Raw genomic sequence first — 23,355 nt, 5'->3', positions numbered from 1 at the left:
AGTGCGCGAAAAAATATGGGAGAAGCGCGGCTCGGCAAAGCGAGAGAAAGGCCTGTAGCATGTTTAGTCCGATATATATAATTTTTTTTGGGGGGGGGGGGGGGGGAAGGGGGGCTGTAGTTTTCAGGGTGACAGACATGACCTACACGTCTCCTAAGGTTCGTAACAGTTGTAAATTTGCTTTTTTTATTGATTTCAGTCTTCCTCCCTTTTCTGCGCTATTTATTAGGAGGAGTTTTAAGACATGATCCAGTAAATGCTTGTCAACAGAGTTTGTGATCTTTTGCCAGTTCGATTTATTGTAGCTTTTCGTGGTTCCTTTCCATTGCAAGATGCTTTACGATAGTTCATCTCTATCTAAGCTAAGCGTTCCGCTCTGGAAGGATTTATAAATTTTATGACTGTACATGATAAACAGCAAAATTGATTCAGTTGAACCTACCTTCTGGTAGTTTCGTGGCTACCTTCTTCAGCCGTAAAGAATACTGAGGTTAACATCAAGCTTAGCGTATAAATGTATTGGAAAAGAACTCGGCAGACGGCAAATCTTTGAGCGCGGTTTTTTTTTTTTTTTTTACTGATTTAAAAACTGCGTGATCGTGGCTATGATGCCATATCACATTTCTCATCAACGTCAGTAGCGCTCGCGCGTTGAAAGAAATCTGTCAAAATTGACCAATCAGAGGGTAGCATTCGTTAAGTTTGCCAACAGAGTTGCCCACAGAGTTGCCCACAGAGTTGCCCACAGAGTTGCCCACAGGAGTCCACAGGCGTTCGTTCACTTCTCGAACCAAACCCCTCTCTCCTTTTTTCGCTTCGTCGTTTACTCGCGCTGCGCCTCGACTAAGTCAAGTAACTGGAAGAGGCTAGACACAAACAGCAGTGATGAACATAATACACCAACGCATATTTAGACTAAACTTGACGTTTCATGTACTACAACTTAACATACATTCCCCAGCATACAAAACGTCAGGTTTAGTATAAAAGTGCGTTGGTGTGCAATGTTTATCAACGCTCTTTGTGCTATGTCCTAACTTTATTCCAGTCCTCTCGACCGAGGAGGGTTTGAGAGAGGGCATCGATGCTTGACCGTTTTGGGAGGTGATCTACCCGAGTCACTCTTATTAGCGAGAAAAAGGTGAAGACTCATGATTTAATCGACACAGGAGCTCCTGATTCAACGCTGGTTTCCTTCCTGATAACAGCTATTGATTGATTCCTTACTAAATTTGTTGGAAAAGGTACCAAGGCCCTCACAGCTTAGAGGGACGGGCGGCCCTGGGGACCAGAATGGTCTCACATGCACGAACCAACATGGCCGCCAGGTCTGCGTGGAAAATTTTACAGCGTAGCGTACGATCAACCGATGAAACAACTACTAACTTTAGACAGTGCATTTTTCAAAGGTTGAGGTGCTGTTCTTCGACTCCAGGATCACAGGGAAAAATTCCAGAGACTGAAAGCGAGGAGTCCAGAGAGAGACCTCGTACATACTCTCGGCTAATACGTTCGGGCATTCGTAACTTCTGTAAGACGTCTGGCAAACCAAATGAAATACCAGAGCTATTTAATCAATTTCTTCGCCTTCCTGAACAGTACAAGATAGCGTCTGTAGACAGTGCGTTATACTGGTTGTCATATTATGACAGGAATGAGGCAGCTTTTGCGCTGAAAAATCTCATGGAAGAACATGGTATTCCTAAGGGCTACTCAACATATTCTGTTCTGGCCAAATTGTACTCCAGGTCGAATCACATGGCAAATTATAAAACCATGTTCGATGAGATGATTAAGGACGGTTTAACTCCTACAGCTCGCCACTATGTACCTTTTGTGGAAGCATTTACCCAGAGAGGCGATCTCATGGGAGCGTTCTCGTGTCTGGAAGAAATGCAGCGGTCTGGGGTTGTTCGTGAGAGAAACATTGATGTACATACCGCGCTAGTTCGAGCTTGCACAGGCCAAGATAGTCAGCAGTTACAAGACAAAGTGTTGGAGATTTTTCGTGAATTTCGAGCTTATCGGGACCCATTAACTAACGACACTCTGGAAGCAATTAAGACGTGGTTTGACAGGTACATGTAAGCTGGAACAATGGCTGCACTCAAGAAAAGATGAAGGGTGAAAGAGTTTTAATCCCTCATATAGGCCTCTTTCTCAAGCTCATTCCTCTTAAGATATCTTTAGATCACTCATGGCTTCAGAAATTCCACGAGGGTCTAGCCAATTGTGTGACTCAAATTAGACATGGACAGCCCAATTTTGTTTACACGCTTTTCCTGCAAGAAAATATCTACCACATCTTCATGTGGCAAGGTTATCCTGGGGATACCATATCTAAAAATAGCTTGAGAGGCATTACCTTTAGAAAAAGGCCTGTATGAGAGATTACCTCTTTTACCCTGCATCTTTCAACTGAACTAGAATATGGTAATTAAAAGAAAGTTCATTCATTCAAGCCTACCCTCATTCCTTCATTTTGTCCATCTGTCAGTCTGTTAGTCAGTCCATCAGTCAGTCAGTTCATCCATCTGTCCATCCATCCATCTGTCTGTCCATTATTCATTTGTTCGTTCGTTCATTCAGACAACTTTCATATATAAGTTAATGATTAAGTGGCTAATAGACTGAATGACTGGCTGCTTGACCTTTCTAATTGTTAACATAAATAAATAAATAAGTAAATAAATAAATAAATAAATAAATAAATAAATAAATAAATAAAAAGAAACAATTTAATGACCAACAGTTACTTAGCACCAAGAGCAAGAATTAGTTAATAGGGATATAAAAAGAATAACTGTTAAAAATGAAATAAAAACTAAGGTGGTTTGGGTTAAAAAGATGTCATTGATTCTGACTGAAATGTAAATGACTGTCTGAGTGACCCACCAACTGAATTACTGACTGACCAAGTGACTAACCAACTTACTTACCACTGACCATTGTTTAGAATGTATTTTTGAGAAATTTTCTTGGGCAATAATAGTTATTAGTCCCTCCTAATTTATATACAGCACACATTTGCTTAAACTAAACTTGTACTGTTTAATTTGCAGTCAAAGGAGTCCCAGATGGATGACTTCATGGTCCACTCCTTCAGAAACGTAAGCTCTCTTCATTGCCCAACAAACAGCGTTCTTTTTTCAGAACCAAAATCCTCATTTTTTTTATAGTTGACCGATTTTTTATGACACACAAACATGAAAGGGTTGATTTTTGGCTGAGGAAAACAAAATTCAGCCCATTGTAGAAAGTGTGAAATCGCCAAGTATGAAATAGTCAACAAGGCTGTGCTCTAGAAGTGCTTGAATGCCACTGAGGTGACTAACTTTTGACTCTGGGTGGCTGGAACATTTACTTTTTTTATATAATCTTAAGTGCTGGGCACTCAGGGTTTCATGGTTAGGAACCATTGGGCTCTTCAAAATTTTCTTAGACCGCAACCTTGGCCAATGGTAAATCGCTGAAAATTCAAAATTTATGCAAATTTAAGAGAAATGAGTTTGAGAACAGGGAGATTGAATAGCCAAGTTAGAATATTCCTGTTTATAATCCATCAAATATTTTTGCTTTTGTGCGATTGGTCTAAATGCATCATGTGACTGAATATGCCTCAGCTAAAATTGGAGAATATCCAAGTGATATTCCCCATTCTGTTCCTCAAAACTCGCTGTTTTCCTTGAGCTAAGGTCTTGGAAAACTGTTTGCTTTTCAGAACAGATAATGTCCGCTGCCAAATATCTGAGTATATTTAGACACCAAATGGAGGCTATTGTTTACATAATTTTATGTTTGGCAGTGGGTTAGTTTTCACTTGAGCATTAGAAGTAGTTTGCACTTGTTCTGGTTTTAGATTACCATATCTATTTATTAAGCGATTGGCTTAAAAAACTCTCGCCGCTTTCTCAACCACTCAGAAGTGAAACCAAAGCCAATGATGACTCACTCACACTAGTCTTGTTTTCCCACTCTCCACACCAGTTACATGTACATGTATGTATTTGCTCTAAGTTTTCATTGACTCATTGGACTGTCTCTGTCCATTGCGATTGACCAGAGTGATTATTTTGCTTTTGGTTAAATACAACACCCAATCATTGGAAAACCCCTCTATTGTGTAGCTGCAAAGTTCTCCTGGTAAAACCTTGTTCCCAAGGTCTGTGTTCTACCTCCCCCCTGGAGCAAGCTGGGGCTTACTGGAAGTTTTGGCCCATTTGTCTGTACACAGGTTTAGCTTGTGTCACCTGATCATAGTACATGAAGGTATAGGCTGGTGTAGTACATGTGGTACCTGTACACGGTAGTACTTGTACATGTAGGTGGCACAGGCAAGTGAGTCATCAGGTAGAGTTAGCAATGTTGTCTGAAGCTTTGGTGGTATCTGTAAGCCTTAACTAGCATCATCTTGCACTAATGTTAAATTTACACGGTTTCCTTGTAAAACACTAGATTTCACTGCCAAGCCTGTGAACAGAAACTAGAGACTGGTGAATATTCTGAAGAAGAACTGCAAGAGCTAAAATACCCTCTTGTGTCACATCTGTGGGAACATCGCAAAGAACCATCGCAAGTGCGGGTTTTCACTAATAGTGGAAATTATGTGGATAACATAATTTCAGGGTATCATAAATTTCCTGAAAGCATAGTTCAGTTTATTAGGACATCAGGACGATATGATGTTGTTTTGGATTCTCTCAACATTGGATTTTTTGGTGGTTATAAATTTGATCCTGAAAAGGTAAACATTTATTGCACTACTAGTTTAGAGGACAAGTAACTAAAATCAACCAACCAGATTGCTCTATCACTCTATCTCAGATTGCTCTTTCAGTGTATGTATTGGACTGGGTACTGTCCCAGATGATCATGAGGGGTTTCCTTGTAGTTTTACTGCTTCTTTTTGTAAAATAATTAACTTGTGCACATAAAAGATTAAATTTATTTTATTGTAGCTTTCTCTTCCTTTTTATCAGTACAAAATCAGACATGAGTAAGTTGGGTCTCATTGAAGATTGTTGGGTAAAGTTTATGATCATGTCTTTTTAGTCCATAATCATATAATTTTTCTAAACATATTCAGTCACAAAATAAATCGTTTTTTAACCATGCTTGTCCAGGACTGTACTAGGAGAAATGTATGGACCTTACCATCAACAAACAAAAAAAGTCTACCATTGAAGAAACAAAATTTTGTTCAGATCCTTGCTACATACATGTATTTGATTTTCACACAAAAGAAGAACAAAACTTGTGAAATTGTCGTTAGAGATACTGTGAAATACTTCATTTGAAAAACAAATTGCGACCATTTTTTGTTCACAAGCGTTCCGTTATAGTTGAGATGATTCAGTGTTTTACATAACATGGCATTTTAATGTTACAAAGTGTTTTTAAACTTTTTTTTTCATTGTTATTTTCTAGGTGAAAAAGGTGGCTCATTATTTTCTGAAACAAAACAAGAAAGTCTTGGCTGTGGGCTCTGGGCCCTTTAAATTTCCTAAAAGATATAGACCAGGTGCACAAACAAGATTTGGTAAAGCTCTAGACTTTCTCATGGAACACTGCGGTGTGTTTTTACTGTACCAAAGGTAATTTTTCAAAATCGTATCACACAGTCTTGGAATTTGTTGGTTGATGATAAATCATTCTTGTAGTTGCCTGAGATGTGTATTTCTCATTGTGCCCACATGTAAGTTGTCATAAGATTAGGAGCTTGAGATTTCTATGAGGTGAGATATGTTAATATAGTTGATGAAACTGAACGTGGAATCAACTATATCTCATAGAAAGCAAGAGCAAATAATCTATTGTAATTGTTTTAGTAGAATTCTAACTGAATTTACTGGAGTGAATGATTTCCTGCTAAGTCTCAGCATAATATTATTAGTGCTTCACAGGGCTCAACTTTCAGGAAAAACCTTGGTGCCAGCTGGCCCCTTAGTTTTCAGATTTAGTCGCCAGCAAACAAAGTATTTCAGTGAACAGCGTGAAAAGTTAGTTGCTAGTGAAAAAAATTTGTCGCATTGGGAACCCCAGCAGTCGCAATGTCAAGCTCTGCGTCATTAAGTACATACTTTAATAGTGACACTGATTGCATGCGGAGTGAATTGTCATTTGAAACTAACAGCAGTGTAAGCGTGCTCATCAGATCAGTTCATTAAATTTTACATTTTAGCTTTTAAAGTCACTTAACAGTAAATGTCTGTCTTCTCCAGAATAGATTATTCAACAATATTAATAAATTTCCCCTACCCCAAGCTTATCTAATGCCTGGTAGTGTATGATAGCTCAGCCATCAGATGGTAGCATGTGCACTAGTATCCTAGTGAAGTTCTAAAATTTATTTAAAATGGTGGTTATATATTAATAGCTCTCCTTGCTAGTAAACCTCCTGGTCATGGGCCAACTGTCTGGTCTGTTGATGAAAATATATTTTAGTTTTAAACCCCCTTCTCTCTCCCTTTTTCCATTTACCTTTTCATAAAAAAAAAAATAGAAAAGGCTATGTAGATGGCAGACTGGAAACTGTTTGATGTAAAAAAAAAAAGAACCATTTTTGTTACTCTTTTTTATCAGGCCCAATTTTAAATAATATTTTATTTTAAATAAAATATTTCTTCACTACTAATAGGTCCTAATACTGTCAGTGGTTTCATCAAGGCCATGCACCAGGCCTATTGACCATATGTGAGAAATATTTTGACCATCTGGGGGAAATTTTTCCTTTTTAAGAAGTTCAGTTCAGAAGGTTCTGCCTGCCTATGAAAACCAGTTGTCTTCTAGCTGAAAACCTTAATGAAATCCTTTTATCTTCCACCCCAAAAAAGGCCACCACAAAATTACTAACCCAAGAAAAATCCTTAGATTGCAAATTTAAAATCCAACAAAGGGCTTCACACTATGAGGGAATGGACTTCCTTGTAGTCAGAGTAATATTGTCAATTCAGATTTTATTGATAATAAGTACAGTCCCAGAAAATATTGATACTCCCCACACAGAAGGGATTGGAATTTCCTGGGGGTGGGATCTGTAAGACCATAAAATTGAAGAAATCTATAAAGCTTAATTGAAATTTCCAGAGGGGTGGGGGGACCTACACATTTTAAATCTTGCTGTTTCTCCTTTGTATGAGAACACACAACCATGAGCAAGTACTTGATATCACTTGTCTTGATTTTTAACAATTTTCTCATTTTTGCAACCACACTAACATTATGTACTTAACTTTCCAGTTCCTATGATGATGTGTACTTCCTCAGTGCTGCCATGCATTGTGGACCTGGTACCATCCTAGTGTCGTCAGACATGTTTGCTGACCACATCCATAACATGGATTTAGTTATGAGAGCCCAGTTTAAGCGATGGCAACAGCACTACCAGTGGAAGATGGAGGGATTTGATCAGGACAAGCCAATATTTGCAGTATGTACTGTTTTCATTGCTGTAAGTTGTTTTTTTGGAGGTAATAAAAGGGGATCTCCTGTAGGCAGACGTCAATGTTCTCGGAAGTGCCAACATAGAGATTATACCTGCCAATATTAGCGCCTGCAAGTTGAAAACTTGGATCTGGTACATACTCACACCTGCAGACCAATTCTTTTCATGCCGAGCTGAAGATTTGAGCTTTTCCAGCCTTAATTGACACAAAAAAGAAACATCAAAGGTGGAGAAAGCAAAGATAGCTAAAAGTTTCAAACCCAATTCCAATCAAATTCTGAAATTTTTATGAACTGCAATTTGTTTCCCTCCTTGTAGTCCTGAATTTCCAAACATTTTGCACTGTAGAATCTTTCTGTTCAATTCATTTCTCTGTTTAATAACGTTTGGCAATAATCATAATATGTTATAAAGAGAGAAAATCTCTTACTAGATCATCAGGAACTCTGTTTCTTTGAAAATTGTTTTTTTTTCCCATTTTTGTTTCAATTATTTTTGGACAATAGTTCTAACACTGAGTACAATAATTATTAAGTTTTGTTAAGTTGTGAACATTATGCTTTATCACTCTTTCAGAATGTGAAAAATTTTGACACTCCTGCTCATGTTCAAACTACAGGAGACACATGGCACTTTCCATCCAGTGACGGCTTAAGGTGGCTCTGTGCCAGAAAGGCAGGAATAGTCAAGAATCCAAAAGAACTGGTGCATTTCTAATTTGATGGAGGTGCAAGCTACTTGTGTGTTTCTACAAGGAGGCTGCAAAATACTGTCAATAAGTAATTAAACTTTTGCAATTAAAAACACCTTGTTTTAGATTGTTGGGGTGATGAGAGGAATGACTCTTGTTAACTGGCCTCTAACAGTACTTTCTTGAGTTTGATAATTTGCTTTGATTCTCATGGGATGTAACAGGGGCCTTGAATGACTGAAAAACTATGGAGGGGGGCAGCGTGATGGGGTAAATGTTTTAATATATAATGATGTTAGAGCAACCTGACAAAACGCCTTGGGGTAAGCCCTATGTGGTGTAGTATTACATTTTGTGTGTAACAACATAATTAGTCACTTCATAACATGGTGAACTTCAAGATGGGCATTTAATTAACATACCGAAAGTGAAAACAAAGCGAACTTCATCTAGTGCAAACTCGTTAAGAAATACAGCATCTTTATTGATCACTGGAATATACATTAAGAAATCAAAATTTAAAACAGCAACAAATTTATTAATAACACTTTCTGACTACCCTTAAACCTAATAAATAATGATTGAGGAGCTGCTGGCAAGACCAATGGAAGTTAGAGTTTAAATAATATTCAAAGGCTAGTCTAACATATTTACAAATGAGCATTCAATTATGAACTGTATAAAGATTTAATTAGTATCTTATATATTAAAAACATTTTTCCTATGACAATGGTAGGACTTGCCTGCAGACCATCAATTCCATCTGACTTCAATAATCCTTTAAGCCCTCACTTCAACTTAGAGGATTCCTGTTCGAAGTCCTTAATTTCTTCATCAAGAGAATAATTTTGATGATAATCAAGGCAATTTCTTGAATCGATGCCTTATTCTCACTTATAAGCACAGTCAAGGCCAAACAAGAAACAATAAAACAAGCATTTCCCCTCATACACTGCTAAAGATCTGGTACTCTCATCTTCCAACCCCCCCCCCCCCCCCCCCCCAAAAAAAAATAATAATACAATAGTTAAAAATCTATTCTAAAAGCACAATCTTGAAAAAAAAATGTCAATGTCGTAGAGTACACTGAATTTAACATTGATACTGGTCGCATTTGGGGTTAAATAGCTAGAAGGTATTGCATGAACATTAATCACAATGGACATCTCTTTCATGTTCATGAATATAAAGGTGGTTGCTGCCCTATTTCAGGGTTTCAGTCTCTTCCCTTCCCAGGCAGATGCCTGTCTGTAGTACGCTTGGGAGTATGTCCATTTTGGGATGAGTTCACTGTTTGTAACACAATAATCCAAGCAAAAGTGAGATGTCTAACAGGTTGGCTTCCTCGCTGAACTGTAACAAGAAAATCCCATGGAGCTTCCAGGTGGAAGCATTTCTGGAGTGTTTAGTGCACCACTGACAAGCCAAACATGATTCACTTTTTTGGCATGCCCCTGCCACGCCCTGCCATCTTGAGGGAATGTTGATACACAGGATTCTTGACCCCTGCGATCAAAGTGATACATAAAACATTTTACCTTTAAGCTCAACATCAGTGTTCTCCTAACTTACTTTGAGAGAATATTAATAGAGTAAATCAAGTTCTTGTTTCCATGCTGTACATGTCTGCCTGAGGCCCAGGTTTCATTTGTTTTCAATTGAAACAGATGTTAAGACACATCCACATTCAGTAAAAATAATGACTGTAATACTCTGATATTATTGAGTTTTGGAGTCAATAAAACATCTTTGCTTGGACAACAACAGAGTTCCCATTGACGCAAAGGTGGGCGTCTTATAGGTGCAAAAATGAAAAGGAGAAAGTGTGTCCTTGGGGCACAGGAAAAAAGTTCAGAAAATTTTACTTAATAGGCAAAGGACCCCGAAAAGCAAAAAGAACCACCAACGTTTTGGAACTAGGGTCCGGTCCCAAGGACCCTTAACAATCAAAACTAGTGGGAACTCTGTTTAATGATGTTACTTTGCTGTTTTTGATCATGCAGCCTAGGCAAGATGGACAAGGACAATGGCAATTATGATAATCCATGTGTTATATAGATAAGAGCACACTTTCCAATTGAGCATCATAAAACCAAAATCAAAGTAATCATTCTGGTCAACTAAAACATCCAAGCAAATGCAATACATGAAGCTGACGGAAGCACAGGAAAACGTTTGCAAACAAGTCATAGATATGAGTTTTTTAAAGCCAATCCATGTAATGTAGTTATGGAAAACCAAAGCAAAACTTAATTAGTTTTGATGCACATCAGAAAAACACCCTTACTACTACTCTGCTATACCTTTTTTGCCCACTGTTGTCCACTCATCATCATCTTCTCTTGATGCTCCATTAACCACGGGGAAGTTGTGGGGTGTATCATTCAGGGCGGGTTGCACCATGGTTGCGCCATTTTGGGATGGCTGTTGTGTCATGGGTGGGCCAGTAGCAGAACTGGAAAAGGCGCTTGGAGGTTTCAAGACTGGCTTTCCCCTCCCTCTAGGCTGTGGCTGGCCTGCATCATTTAGCAGCTGTAATTCGTGTGTTTCTCTTAATCGCTGATGGTCCATGGCCGTTCTTGCAGCCATTGGTTTGTTGGGTGTTGGGTCAACTGGTTAAAAAAGCAGATGACAATAATTATTATTCAGTCTAAGATTGTTTCTAGACAGTAAACAATTTAATTACATGAAAACTATCAATTTTGAAAACAAAAACACGTATACTGCCTTTAGAAATTTGCATACCACACTGTAGATATATAGATTTAGCACTTTCTACTAATCAAGTTAACAAATTGACATCAGTTTTTCATGCATCTGTCCTGTAATTGATCATGAATTTTGTCATAATATTGTCAAAGTAGCTGTGGATCCACCAGGTGATAGCCAGGTGGATCCACAGACTACTTTAACAATGTCATGACAAAATTCATTGTGAATAACAGATGCAAGAAAAACTGACATCAATTTGTTTTTTAAAAATAACAAATTGTCGAATTGTCCACTCTCGTTCGTTGACACGTCACAAATTATAAATTCATGTGTCTGTCTACTTATGGTCAATGAAAATCAGCCAATGAGCGTGCAAGAATTTCTACATTAATAATTAAAAGCCATTTTTGTACAAATGGAGTGTGGTCTTGCATCTCGGGTTAAAGTTAAAATTTCTCTACTGTGTCCATTGGCGGATGTTATTCTCAGTCATGATGCGATTACTGTAGTTCCTCCGAGTATAGCCAACTGGTCTGCCTTGTACATGCAGTGATTCTTAACCATATTTTGTTCATTGTGGAAAACCAGGACATAGCTAAAGGCAAACCTTTACTGATGTCATTGTTTACATTTTTCCTCATTAACATACAACTTTGCACAGAGAAGGCATCATGCTAGACACAAATGACTTCAAACATTTAAAGAGCTTCTGAACTTAGTAACTGGTGAAAATTTGGCTCTTTGGATATATTCAAGGAGAAATTGGCTTTCAAAAGCTGCAACATTTCTGGGTGGCAAAAGCGCTAATGAGCTCATGCATTCTTTGTAAAATTTTGAGTTTTTCAACCTTCATCGCACAAAAAGTACATTGGGCTCAAATTCCTCGAGACAATTAATCATGCTACGCCCTTTCAACATTCAGAACTAATGTTTTTGTAGCTCCATCAGAAACTTTATCACTTATGCTATTGAGGCAATTTTGTAAACAAAAATTCTCCTATACCCACTGCAAGGAAGGCCACAGCAAAGAAAGCAAGTTTTTAATGGCAAGTGCAAAGTTAAATATCAGAGTTTCCAGAAGGTGGTCTGGGGGTGGGGAGTTCAAGCCAGAAAAATGTCCATGAGAGGAAATCACTATTTTCACAAATCTCCAATTTAGAGTCAACATCTAATATCTTGCCCCTAAAGAGCCTCTTTCTACCCAGGTTTATATTAAATGGGTAGCAGCAAATTTAATGCTGGGGGGTAGCCCTCTGATGGACTGGCATCCCATCCAAGAGAGAGTGGAAATACTCCTTACCAGTCACTTCATGCTACAGAAACCAGAGAAAAGCACTGGCCTGATGGGCCACTTGGCTTGTATGCAGACTTTACCTACCTACTGGAATGTTGAGACCCAGAAGAGCACACTTAGCAGCATCATGACGTGCTTCCTTCTTGGTCAAGCAATATTTCATGGTGGTAAATATCTGTCCCTTCACTAAAACTTGTGCTCCAAAGCCTCCCTGCACCCCTGCTGCTTCACCATATTTAGGTACATTTATTCGGTTTTTCTGGCAGTATTGATTTAAGATGCTGACAAAGTCAACAAAACTGCCTGTAGATGGAATGAAAAAATATATATATATTACAGTTAAAGCAAGGTGGTGTCTATTAATTTTCACCTGAGAAAATATCAAGTCATTTATTTCCTGCTACTCAAGGTTAAAATAGTCATGATGACAGCACCTGGATCATGAGCTTTTGTACTAGGTTGTTAACAGTCACGGAACTGGTACACTAATGCTTGTGATCACACTCTCAGATTCTAGGTTTAAACAAAGTAACAAACTAAAAGGGTCTTTTTTTTCTGTCCAGGAAATGTGACATGGCCACTGAATTTTTACTTTGATTTAAATATGTGATACTTTGCAAACTGCTTTACTCATTGTGATTTCTATTCTAAGCCTAAACAAAATGAGTTATGTGTAAGGTGTAATAAGATATCTGGCGAGAGGATCCTTTTATCTTAACCACTCAGGTTGGTACAGTGTAGGTCTCATATCCCCCACCCACCCTCCTGCCACCCCCACCATGTGCTAAGTATGCTTTACTTTCTAAGGGTGTGAAGATGTCACTGTTCTGGTGAATTTTTATTTTACTTCTATTATAGAAGATAATTGCAAAATGCTACCTGATGTTCTGTTATTCAGCACAGCATACTGCTTGACAATGGCTGCTAACCTTTCCTCATCAGTCATCACAGGTTCGTCATCAGTGCTGGTTACATTAAGATATAGTATATTCATGTCAATTCTCTCTTTGCTGCACATACATTTAAGTGCAAAATGACACTGTGATCGTGGAGAAAGTGTTGCAGTCAGAAGCTTAGCTAACAGAAAAACATCAACACAAAAAATATCCAATTCGAGAGAGTTCCTAGTTCCTTTCTTTACAGTATTCAAGGCAAAATGACTGTAGGTTGTAATTTTTTCCATTGGTGGAAATTCAAAAGATTGCTAATGATGACCAAATAATTATAATCCTCTGAGGACCTCTACAAAATCATGATATGGGAGAAATTTCTCATCTTTTGGCTTTACATTACTGTGCTTCACAATTGGCTTAGACAACTCACATTGCCTTTTTGATCAAATCAGAAGTAAAACCAAAGTCAATTGCAAGTCGCTCACACAAGTTCCTGTGCTTCCCAGGCCTTTAATCTCCTTAACTCACCCTTCAGCAGCACGCCTCTCTTGTCTTTTTTGTGCTCTTTTTAAGTTCTTCTTCTGAGTGGCTGTCATACTGCAATATCAGTTAGCATATTAATTAAAAGATGTGTACATGCAAAACCACACACATAAAATGTTTTTCGTATTGAAACTGTGTGACTGATCTTGATTTGTGTAAAAAATGTTTTTACTCAATTGAGATCATTAAAAGATTACATGTAAGTAAACATTTTTTGGTTAAACATGAAAAATGTGAAGCACATAATGATTTTCAATCAGTTGTTTTGACTACGACAGCAGGGTCTGAAATTGCGCTTTCCTGGTCGCCAACGCGACTAAAAATTTTGCTCTGGCGACCAGAATTTCACAACTGGTTGCCAGCAGGCGATTAACTATTTCATGCCACGACAATTATACAATAACTTTGATTTTCAGCCAAATCGATTAAAATAAAATTCAAAGCCACCCACCAATTGGGCACTTACTTTTTACCTTCCCGCTACTTTTGAAGTATGAAACCGATTTTCCTCATTATAAATCTACCACAACGTTTCACAGCTACGATCAGTGCGAAGCTTCACCGCCATGTTTTTTTAGTAGTTTTCCATAACATACAAATTGCAGGTGCAAGAGGCCATGTGCGTTCTTTCTCCGTAAACATTTATTCAGGCGATTTGGTGTCCAAAGATGTTCTGAAATCTATCCATAATTTATTATAAGATGGAGACGGAACATCCGTGAAGAAATTAGTTGAAGATTTAGATATTCTCTGGGCGTCAAAAGGCAGAAATGTAGATCTGTCAAAGTAGTCAAAAGATGATTTGCGTACTGGTCTGATTCCTGATTACATCAATTGCAAATATTTTGCGGGCAAGCCCATGGCACCCAAAAATTTGGTTTCTGTTTCGCTGCGAAGGAAAAATTTTATTGACACTTTTTGGCGACCACATTTTTCCATATGGCGACTGAAAAAAAATTTCAGTCGCCAATTGGCGCCTGCCTTAAAAAGTTAATTTCGGACCCTGGACAGATGTCAACACCCCTTTTTGAGACCCGTCTGCATTACAATACAATCCAAAAACTTATGTGAGGCAATTTTGGGCAAAAAACAAAAAAACAAAAAGCTTCTTCTCGAAATTACCTCACATCGACATTGAATTATGAAAAAAGCTAACTACAAAAAGTGCAATTGGGCAAAGAAATATGATTCTTAATAACAACTTCCCTCACCCAGTAGTGTCCACTGGTGTGGATTTTACTCCATGTGCTTGTAGTTGAACCTCTTGCATGGCCTGAACAATGTCATATGCATCCACGTCTTCCTCAACTGGTTCAGCACCACTGATGGAGAATGGTTGACTGTAAGCCTCTGAAAATAGTAAGTTATTACCATACAATGTATCATAATAGTAATAAAAGACTAAGGCAAAGAAACATAATAGGCAAATTTTTACCAAATTCAAAATTACCAAAATTCAAAATTTGGTGGAGACAGAATTTGTCAACATTTTTGTCAGAGCCAAACAAATCTTGTCAACTTAGTGCATATGGTACCTAAGTAAAGATGTAAAATATGAAACACAGTTTCATTGGGAGATTAAAGACAGAACAGCTCAGAAACTGACTAATTTTGATAGTCGATACCAGAAACCCCATTAGGGTTGAGGAATGGTTGTCAGAATTCGCTAGCAAGATATTATCAACCAGTGTTCAAAATACCCACCGTCTTCCCCTTTGGATGGGCAAATCATCTGAGAAAGATCACTAGCAATCCTGAGTTAACAAGTGATGAGGTAAAGAATACCTGACTCCCAATCCTCCGTCGTATCAGTATCAACTGTTGGTGTTGGTTGTGGCTGATATAGTCGCTTTTCCTCAATTATCGCCTGACATGCATCTGAAATTTAGAATTTAGATTGACACACAATTAGTTGTGGATGAAACCCATTGAGTTTTAAACTGTTGCAATCATAAGCAATCCACTGTAGAAAAAATGGCATCTGTACATTTTACCACAATATCATGTGAACCTTACCCAGCCCATAAAGTACTAGGAAAGCCATAATTATTTTTTGCGATATTTGCCCTTGTGCTAACAACATCATGAATGCTAAGTTTGAAGATTTTAGAACTTTTCTATACAATGTTGTGAGTCTTGTTAAAGTTTTTGTGGGCTAAGAATTAAGGGTAAATGTATCAGTCACCATCTTTTTTCTTATGGAGGATTACTACATGTAACTGAGTGGGAGGGTCAGACAGTAATATACATGTATTTGGCACTCTTACTTACTTACTATTGGGTCATGGTATGTGGACATGTCCTCTTAATACTTGATGGATATTCTGATACATAAACTCTACTTGCGTGCAAGTTTCTATGTAGATGTTTGTAGTTTCAAGCAGATTGATAACTAGTCTTGACACTGTCTTTGGGGGTATACATGTATCTCCTAGCATACAAGGGTTGCATTCAATTTTGTTCTCTCAGTGGACAAATCTTTCTAAGACCTTATTGCCAGGTTATCTACAGGATTTCAAATTAGTGTGACCAAATAATGAATCAAAGCTTGATAATTACAATTTAATTTTATTAAACTTACACTCTTCAATGTCTTGTCTGATGACATCCTTTAAAAAAAATGAAACATTCACAAACAAAAGCAATTTAGACAGCCTTGATTCAAATAATAAGCCATTATTCAAATAATACCAGAGTCCAGCCTAAAGAAAAATTTAATAATATGTACAACTTGCCAAATTGTTATTAGTCAAGGTCTAAAATGGGTGGTGTAGCTGCTTAATCCAAAAATAAATTGTAGTAATTGTATTTTACTTGTATTTATAACAACAAAAATGTTAAAACTTTAAAGTATCATCAAACTCATCTCTAATTTAGATGAGCTTGGGAACTGGTGCCTTATAGGTCAGCAGGGTACCTGAGCACTTCAGGCACAGCAGGGAGGTATCCATGGCAACCCTGTGAGCAAGACCCACCCCTGTAAGCAACTGTCACCTGGCACCATCACACTGAAAGGAGTTCAGTGGAAACATATATACTCAAGCACCATGAGAGGGAAGGGCTGGGAGCTAGAATCAGCAATGATTCACAGAAAAATATATGCAGCTAGAAATCTGCAAATATCAGCTCAAAACTGCAAATGATTCGCAAAGATCAGCTGAAATACGACACCAAATGTACGCAGGTCAATTCGCAAGCTGCAAGCTCCTTAAGTCACTCTGCAAGTCTCATGCCCTCATGGGGTTGACTGCTGACCATGTTGGCTCAACATTAACTTTGCCTTTTAAAAATTATAAATATGTGAAGAACGAATCTAAAAAAAGAAATTTATGCAATGTAAATATGACTCATACCTTATGTTCGCAGATTGACATGTGATAATCTAACTCTTCAACTGGAATCTCGTGCCTTGCATTAAAGGGACATTTTGTCCATCCTGCGCTGGTATATTGCTGTCAAAATACATGTACCACCACAGTCAACACTGTCAACAATGATAATTCAATTTTTGTTGTGTATTATTCTTTACAGCTATTTTCACATCACTTTACTACACCAGTTGTTAAACTCCATAAAGTATTAATCAATCGATATACTACGTTGATCTTCCTTGAGACTGGACAGGCACAAATGAGCTCCAAAAAGTGAACAACAGGACTGCTTGGGGGTTTATTATAAAATTTATCCAGGCCCTCTTTTCAGTACCAAATAACAAGTTTGAATAGTTGAAAAGTTAGGGTATATAGTAACCATTCCAAACTAACCATTATAATCAATATTCCACTATGTGTCTCTCAAACATGATTCACATTTGTTTTAGAATCAATTGAAATCTAGTATTTGTTCATTAGTTTTTTCAAAACCGTGTCCATCGAGGCAGCGACTGATTGTAACATAGCCACCTATAACTGTGACATATTATGTTAAGAAGCAATTTATGAGAGACCACACCATGTTTTTATGCAATTTTATTTGTAATGTTATGGTCGACTCTAAAACATTCGGTGACTACGTTAGGTTTTATTCATCATCGGTCATTCAGCATCAGATGCCCTTGTCTGGCTTCTTGCTTCAACAAATAATTCTAGGGTGGAACCCTGTTAATACAACCAACTTCAGGCCATGGAAAATTGGTTGTATAAACAGGGTGGTCATATTACAGGGGTTCTTGAAATAAGAAAATGACTGACTGAGCTTTTTTTGGGGTCAGAATAAAATGGCCGTAATAACGAGGTGGTCGTATTAACAGGGTGGTTGCACTGTATGTTTATTGAAAATAAAATCGATAATGCAAATTGAAAAATTGAAAAATAGAGATAACTCACAATAACCCCTTTTATTGATTTTTATTGATTTCCATTATAATTATCTAATTTCTACCGATATTTATCGAATGTTATCAATTACCAATTTTATCAATATTTGATGACCACTTAACAAATTGACGTCCGTTTTTCATGCATCTGTCCCGTTATTGATGATGAACTTTACCATAACATTGTCAAAGTAGCTGTGGATGCACAGGCTACTTTGACAATGTGATGACAAAATTCATTGTCAATAATTGGACAGACATACGAAAAACTGACATCGATTTGCTTGTTGACACATAACATAATTATAAATGCATGTGTCTGTCTGGTTATTGACAATGAAAATTAGCCAATGAGTACGAGAGAATTTCTGCAGTTATTGTAAAAAGGTTATTTGCTTTGGTGGATATGCCACCTGAACAAACACAGCTTCAGAGACTTGGTGATGAAGAGCCAGCATTAATCAAAACCCAAGACGTAATGGAGTCAAAATAGAAGAGAAAGAAAACGTTTGCTAAGGCAATAAACCGCTACATTCCCCTGGTTTCAACCAAGAAGGGAGTCTTGGGAATTAATAACATCTTGTGTGGTTCAGTAACTGCACGCGCTACAGACGTAACGACGTTTTGAGCTCTCAACCAAACTGTTCGTATTTCATTCAAATACTGAATAAAGCTTAAGAAAATAATTTCTTACATAACATACATGTAAAAACTACTAAGTCATGTGCATCTCTTACCTTTCGACACTTAGCCAAATGGTATGGGAATCTCTTGGCTGACACCCGATGAACTGGGTCATACGGGCAAATCTTCAGTTCATTAGGATCATTTTCCACGTTTATAGAAGACATGTCTTATACTCCAACCTTTCTTCGAATTCCTTCCTTCTCTTCCTTTCTTCGAACTACTTCCTTCTCTTTTTTGACTGTCTGCGTTATAAATGAAGACGTTCTGAGCCAGTTAATTCGAGAAAGACGTTCGTTTCTGACTTATTTCGATTGCAGTCAGCATGCTAACTCAGAGAACGCGGGAAATTGGGGGGATTGGGACCAAGCTACAAGAGCGCATAACTATTGAAAAATACCGCTGGATCGTAAGTTGGATCACGCAATCGTTCGAAAGATTGCGTGACTGACCATTGGCCAATCTTTAGCGCCAAAATTAAAAAGGTTGAAGTGGGGGCTTTTGCGAGAAGGTCGGGCATGCTCGTCGTCTAGCTTAGCTAGACCTAGCTAGGGGTGTAAATCACGGAGTTTGGTCTCACTTAGGGTGTTTAAGACAAAACCCCACTATTTTTAACCGTAAAGGGAGGTATCTTTTAGGGTTTCTCTTCAACAAGTACAAATAAGCAGAGGTTTTTAGATTCTACTTTTAGAAGAAAATATTCGATGAAAATTTATTTAGCATCAATTCGTTAAAATCATTGTAGCCCTTGTCTGTCTCTCTTTTAGGGGTCAAATGAAGCTCAAGTCAGTAGAGCCACGCCCAAATTGGTCTCCTTTCTAATTCTTTAAGGGTTTAACGCGGTATCACTTGACCTTGTCAAAACAAAACATGGTTGAGGTACGAAATAGATACCAGAAATGGACTAGTAACGGACCAACCTGATTGGCTAATTTTAGCCAGCCAAAAACCTAGCTATACTCTACCTAGCCCAAAAACCTAACTCACCCATTACCGTAAACTTCCGATAGTAACGGCCCTCGTAACTCGTTTCTTTCGGAATTAGCAGCGTTTGGGGCTCGCTACTTTCGGGAGGTCGTTACTTTCGGGGAGCAAAAAACGTTATATAAAACTGGTACAACTGAGCTTTTTTAACGAAATAAAAGATGGCAATTCATAACAAAACAAGGAAAAATTCGTCATTGTTCCAGTTTCATGTTAGTAACAAGGGGTGGCCTCTACATGTCTACACCGTGTTGTCTGACGTAGGCACAAGTTCTGCAAGTTTCTCCTGAAGTTCTTTTGTGAGCCCTTTAATCACCTTCCTTTCTTCACAGTGACATCATAGAAACAAGGAATCTCTATTCCTCCTCCTTAAGCTCGTTGCACCCACACACCCTCATGCGCACTCCTGCTTTGACCGGACTAATACCGCATGGAGGAATTCGGCCGATTTTTCAATTTATTTTTTGGGAAGCTGAAACGTTTCCGTTCTTACCTACGTTCCTGTTCAAACTGACATGGAGAGTTTTAAATTTAAATGCATGCATACATACATACATACATACATACATACATACATACATACATACATACATACATACATACATACATACATACATACATACATACATACATACATACATACATACATACATTTTATTTGTTATCAAATTAAAATTACAATTATAACATGCCCGCGGATAGCTGAGCTAATCTAGGCGGGTCATGTTTGGACGAGTTATGCGAAAATGCGAAGAAAAGTTCATTATTTTCCTGTTCACTTGACTATTGATTGGAGAAATGTATACTGACCGTTGTATTAAACCTTGGTCTCGTTATTTTTGGCGGGTAGGTGGAGTTGGCGTGGGGCTGGCTCGCTACTTTAAGAAGGGTCGCTACTTTCGGGGGGTCGCTACTTTCGGGATTTACTAGAGGCAACGATTTTTTGACGTTACTTTCGGGGGATTGCTACTTTCGGAGGGTCGTTACTATCGGAAGTCAAGTAAAAAGATATAATTTTTGTTTTCCAACAATGCGTTTTCTCATCATGTTTATTACCGCAGTTTGCAAGTTATTTATTATTAGCCTACGATGGCAAAAATAAAGAGTATGTATACCTCTTCTTAACCCAGCTCAAAACCTAGCCCTATCCAGCCCATCCTAAAACAAAACCCAGCCCTACCACTTCTATCCTAAAGCCCAACCTTGCCCAAACTAGCCTTACTCAAACCAGTCCAGAAGCGCTCTAACCCCCTAAACTGGACAACTTTCGCGTCAAAAAAGCTGCTGCTGCACCACAATTGTTGCGCACTCGCGCTTTTTCTTCGTACTTTCGGTTTTCTAAAGCAGTTACCCTCATAGCAGTTGCGAAACGGCAAAATTCGCCGCCTAACAGTACACAAATTCGCAGAAGTAACCAATCAGAAGCTATGTGCATTGTCAGGATATCATATCATGCGATGTCAAGTCACTGATGGCTGGTGTTTTGGCCGAATTTGGGTATGAGAAATACCTAATCCCACCCTTTTGATTGCCTAGTTCCTAGGCCTCGCTATTTCGCCTGCGGTCGATTGTTTTCAGGTCACGTGGTCCGAGGCCACCGTTCGCTTCGGACATTTATCGGATACGTCGATGAAATCGATTGACCGTGAAGGCCTGGGAGAAAGGCGTACAGAAACGAGGTAACATTTTTGCCGAGGACTCCCATATGAAAGGGTCGAGGATGCTCGGTGGAAAATTTGAATTAAAGCCCTAAAATAGACCAAACTGCGTTTTTGACGCTTCGGCGACATATCAAACATGTTTGGTGGGGCCATGGTTTGGATCCTGGCAAGAAATGGCGAGACGCAATCGTTTCAAATTGCTATGACTAATTAGATATATACATGTATAGCACCTGAAGCAAAAGCAAAATGCTTGGAAAAATTTAAAAGTCTATTGCCAGTGTTCAGTTTCAACTTTACATCAAATATCGAAGTCACCCACCGCCTGGCCTCCGCACAAGGTCAAATTGACTTTGAACTTGAATCTATGTGCGAAACTGAAAAAGAACACTTCCAAATTTCAGTCTCAGTAATACTTTTTCCGTGTAGAAAACAAAGTAAACTGGGAGGTAAAATCGATCATTCTCCTGTCGTACGCCATATTCTTACTTACCGCAAACTTGCGTGCACTTGCTGCCGGGCTTGAGAACCAACGAACCTAGATGTACTGTTCTCTGAAAGAGAAACTTTTTTACGTCTGGACAGAAGCATATAGGTGATATGCTTCTGGTCTGGATTATTGGATTATTGTTAGGGAGCTTAAGCAATGACGACGCCGACGCCGAGGACGACGTCTAGTTAAAATGGAATTCATACTTAACATACGAATTTCGCAACTTTCTAGATCCGTTCAATACGCCTATGACTCTAAGGACTTGCTCAGGCTAAATGTGTAATGCAAGCCTTCAATTCCAAAAGATAGAAATACGAGAAATTAACCCCCACCCTTAGCGTGCTCTAGACTAAACACATGTAAGCAGAACTTGGTCGTTTCACTTTGATGCTTTACAAAGATTTATAACGCAGGTGCACAGCCATTGTTTTGCTCTATATTTTTTGTTCGGTTAGTGGCGTTCTTGTAACCGTTGTCGTTGTGGTTTCCTTGAGCTGCCTTTCTATTTTTCGTCCCCGGCCCGTACTCAGATATTTCCTTTGGAGCAAATTTTTGGTACGAGTTTATTGTTACTGACTTCACCTGATTGGTGAGAACCAGTTTAAACTACCCAGGTGCATTTAGCGCGTCCATTGTCGTCCTCAGAGGCGCCGGTGTTTTGGATCTCGTGACCAAAAGGGATCCGGGCCACTAGGGACGAAACTATTGAACGTCGGGAAAACATCAAATCCTAAAATATCCGTTTCCTACGGCTCCAACTCTTGCTATAAGAGAAACTTTTTTAGCTAGTTTATTTTATCAGATGAGATGGCAAAGATTTGATGGATTTCTTGTTTGTTTTATTGTTTAAGAAGACAAAACTCGCTTGGGGTATAAGTCAGAATCCTTATACCATCGGATTAAGTGTTAATTCCCCCATTAAATCCATTTATTGATAGCTGCTTCTGCCACCTGTTATTTGCAACGTCGAAACTACAATAGGGCATTCTTAACTGAGTGAAAATTATTATGTTTTAAAATTACATAAACACAGCCAGAACACATGTCAGCTTTGGGGCCGCGCATCGAGCGACCCATATAACACAATCAGTTTTGTATGTAAACAAATTCCCTATTTTACCCGGCAATCCTTACGTTTTGGAAGGATTGTTTTCGTGGTCGCCTTATCGACATCGCTTCCACGATTCAAAGTACAATAGATTGCTATCAATATTGTTGATAATGCATACAGCATGCTCGCGCAGTCGTATCAGCCATACTGAACCTTACCACCTCCGTGAAGGACTTCCGGTATGATCAAGAAGTTGTCTAAGCACGTGCGGCGAAGTTTCGTGCCAAAATGCACTTTTTTTTTTCAAAACCTGAAAAAGTGTCTATTTGTGATATGTAAATGAAAGGTTTGAGTGAACGGGTCACGTTTCCACAAAATTTGTCTAAACAATGCGGAAAGACCGTCATTATCTGTTCGAGTAAGCTTAAAATACTTCTATTAATTTAACTACGCATCTGTCCTTCAAATAAAGTCGCAACTGAGTAGTACGTGATAGTGGATCTGTGGCGCTAACAAAAGGGTTAAAGACCTTTCAAACTGACACGTATTATACGTGTTAAATCCGGGTTGTGTAATTTCGCGCTCTCGTC

The 23,355-nt window shown here is 38.4% G+C and overlaps 2 protein-coding genes across 2 annotated transcripts; one reads left to right on the top strand and one right to left on the bottom strand.

Moving 5' to 3' along the window:
- Window positions 1–1,107: 1,107 nt before the first annotated feature.
- On the top strand, window positions 1,108–8,260 carry LOC110061549 (mitochondrial ribonuclease P catalytic subunit-like). Its single transcript, XM_020768379.2, has 6 exons — window positions 1,108–2,078; window positions 3,063–3,110; window positions 4,456–4,744; window positions 5,428–5,594; window positions 7,240–7,429; window positions 8,021–8,260. Exons 1-6 carry the CDS (start codon window positions 1,294–1,296, stop codon window positions 8,159–8,161), a joined length of 1,620 nt encoding a protein of 539 aa, XP_020624038.2. The 5' UTR covers window positions 1,108–1,293; the 3' UTR covers window positions 8,162–8,260.
- Window positions 8,261–8,598: 338 nt separating this feature from the next.
- Window positions 8,599–18,946, bottom strand: LOC110061568 (uncharacterized). The gene is made up of 10 exons (XM_089298472.1): window positions 18,630–18,946; window positions 16,931–17,029; window positions 16,159–16,186; window positions 15,363–15,455; window positions 14,789–14,927; window positions 13,563–13,631; window positions 13,021–13,106; window positions 12,226–12,444; window positions 10,439–10,747; window positions 8,599–9,641 (listed from the first exon to the last, which is right to left on the bottom strand). The coding sequence occupies exons 1-10, from the start codon at window positions 18,741–18,743 to the stop codon at window positions 9,571–9,573; spliced, it is 1,227 nt and encodes a 408-aa protein (XP_089154598.1). The 5' UTR covers window positions 18,744–18,946; the 3' UTR covers window positions 8,599–9,570.
- Window positions 18,947–23,355: the final 4,409 nt, after the last annotated feature.

This window comes from Orbicella faveolata, unplaced genomic scaffold (assembly GCF_042242905.1).
Source record: "Orbicella faveolata isolate gen_17 unplaced genomic scaffold, um_ofav_v1 contig_3, whole genome shotgun sequence".
Lineage (NCBI taxonomy): Eukaryota > Metazoa > Cnidaria > Anthozoa > Scleractinia > Merulinidae > Orbicella > Orbicella faveolata.
This window is presented reverse-complemented; position numbering and strand designations above follow the sequence as displayed.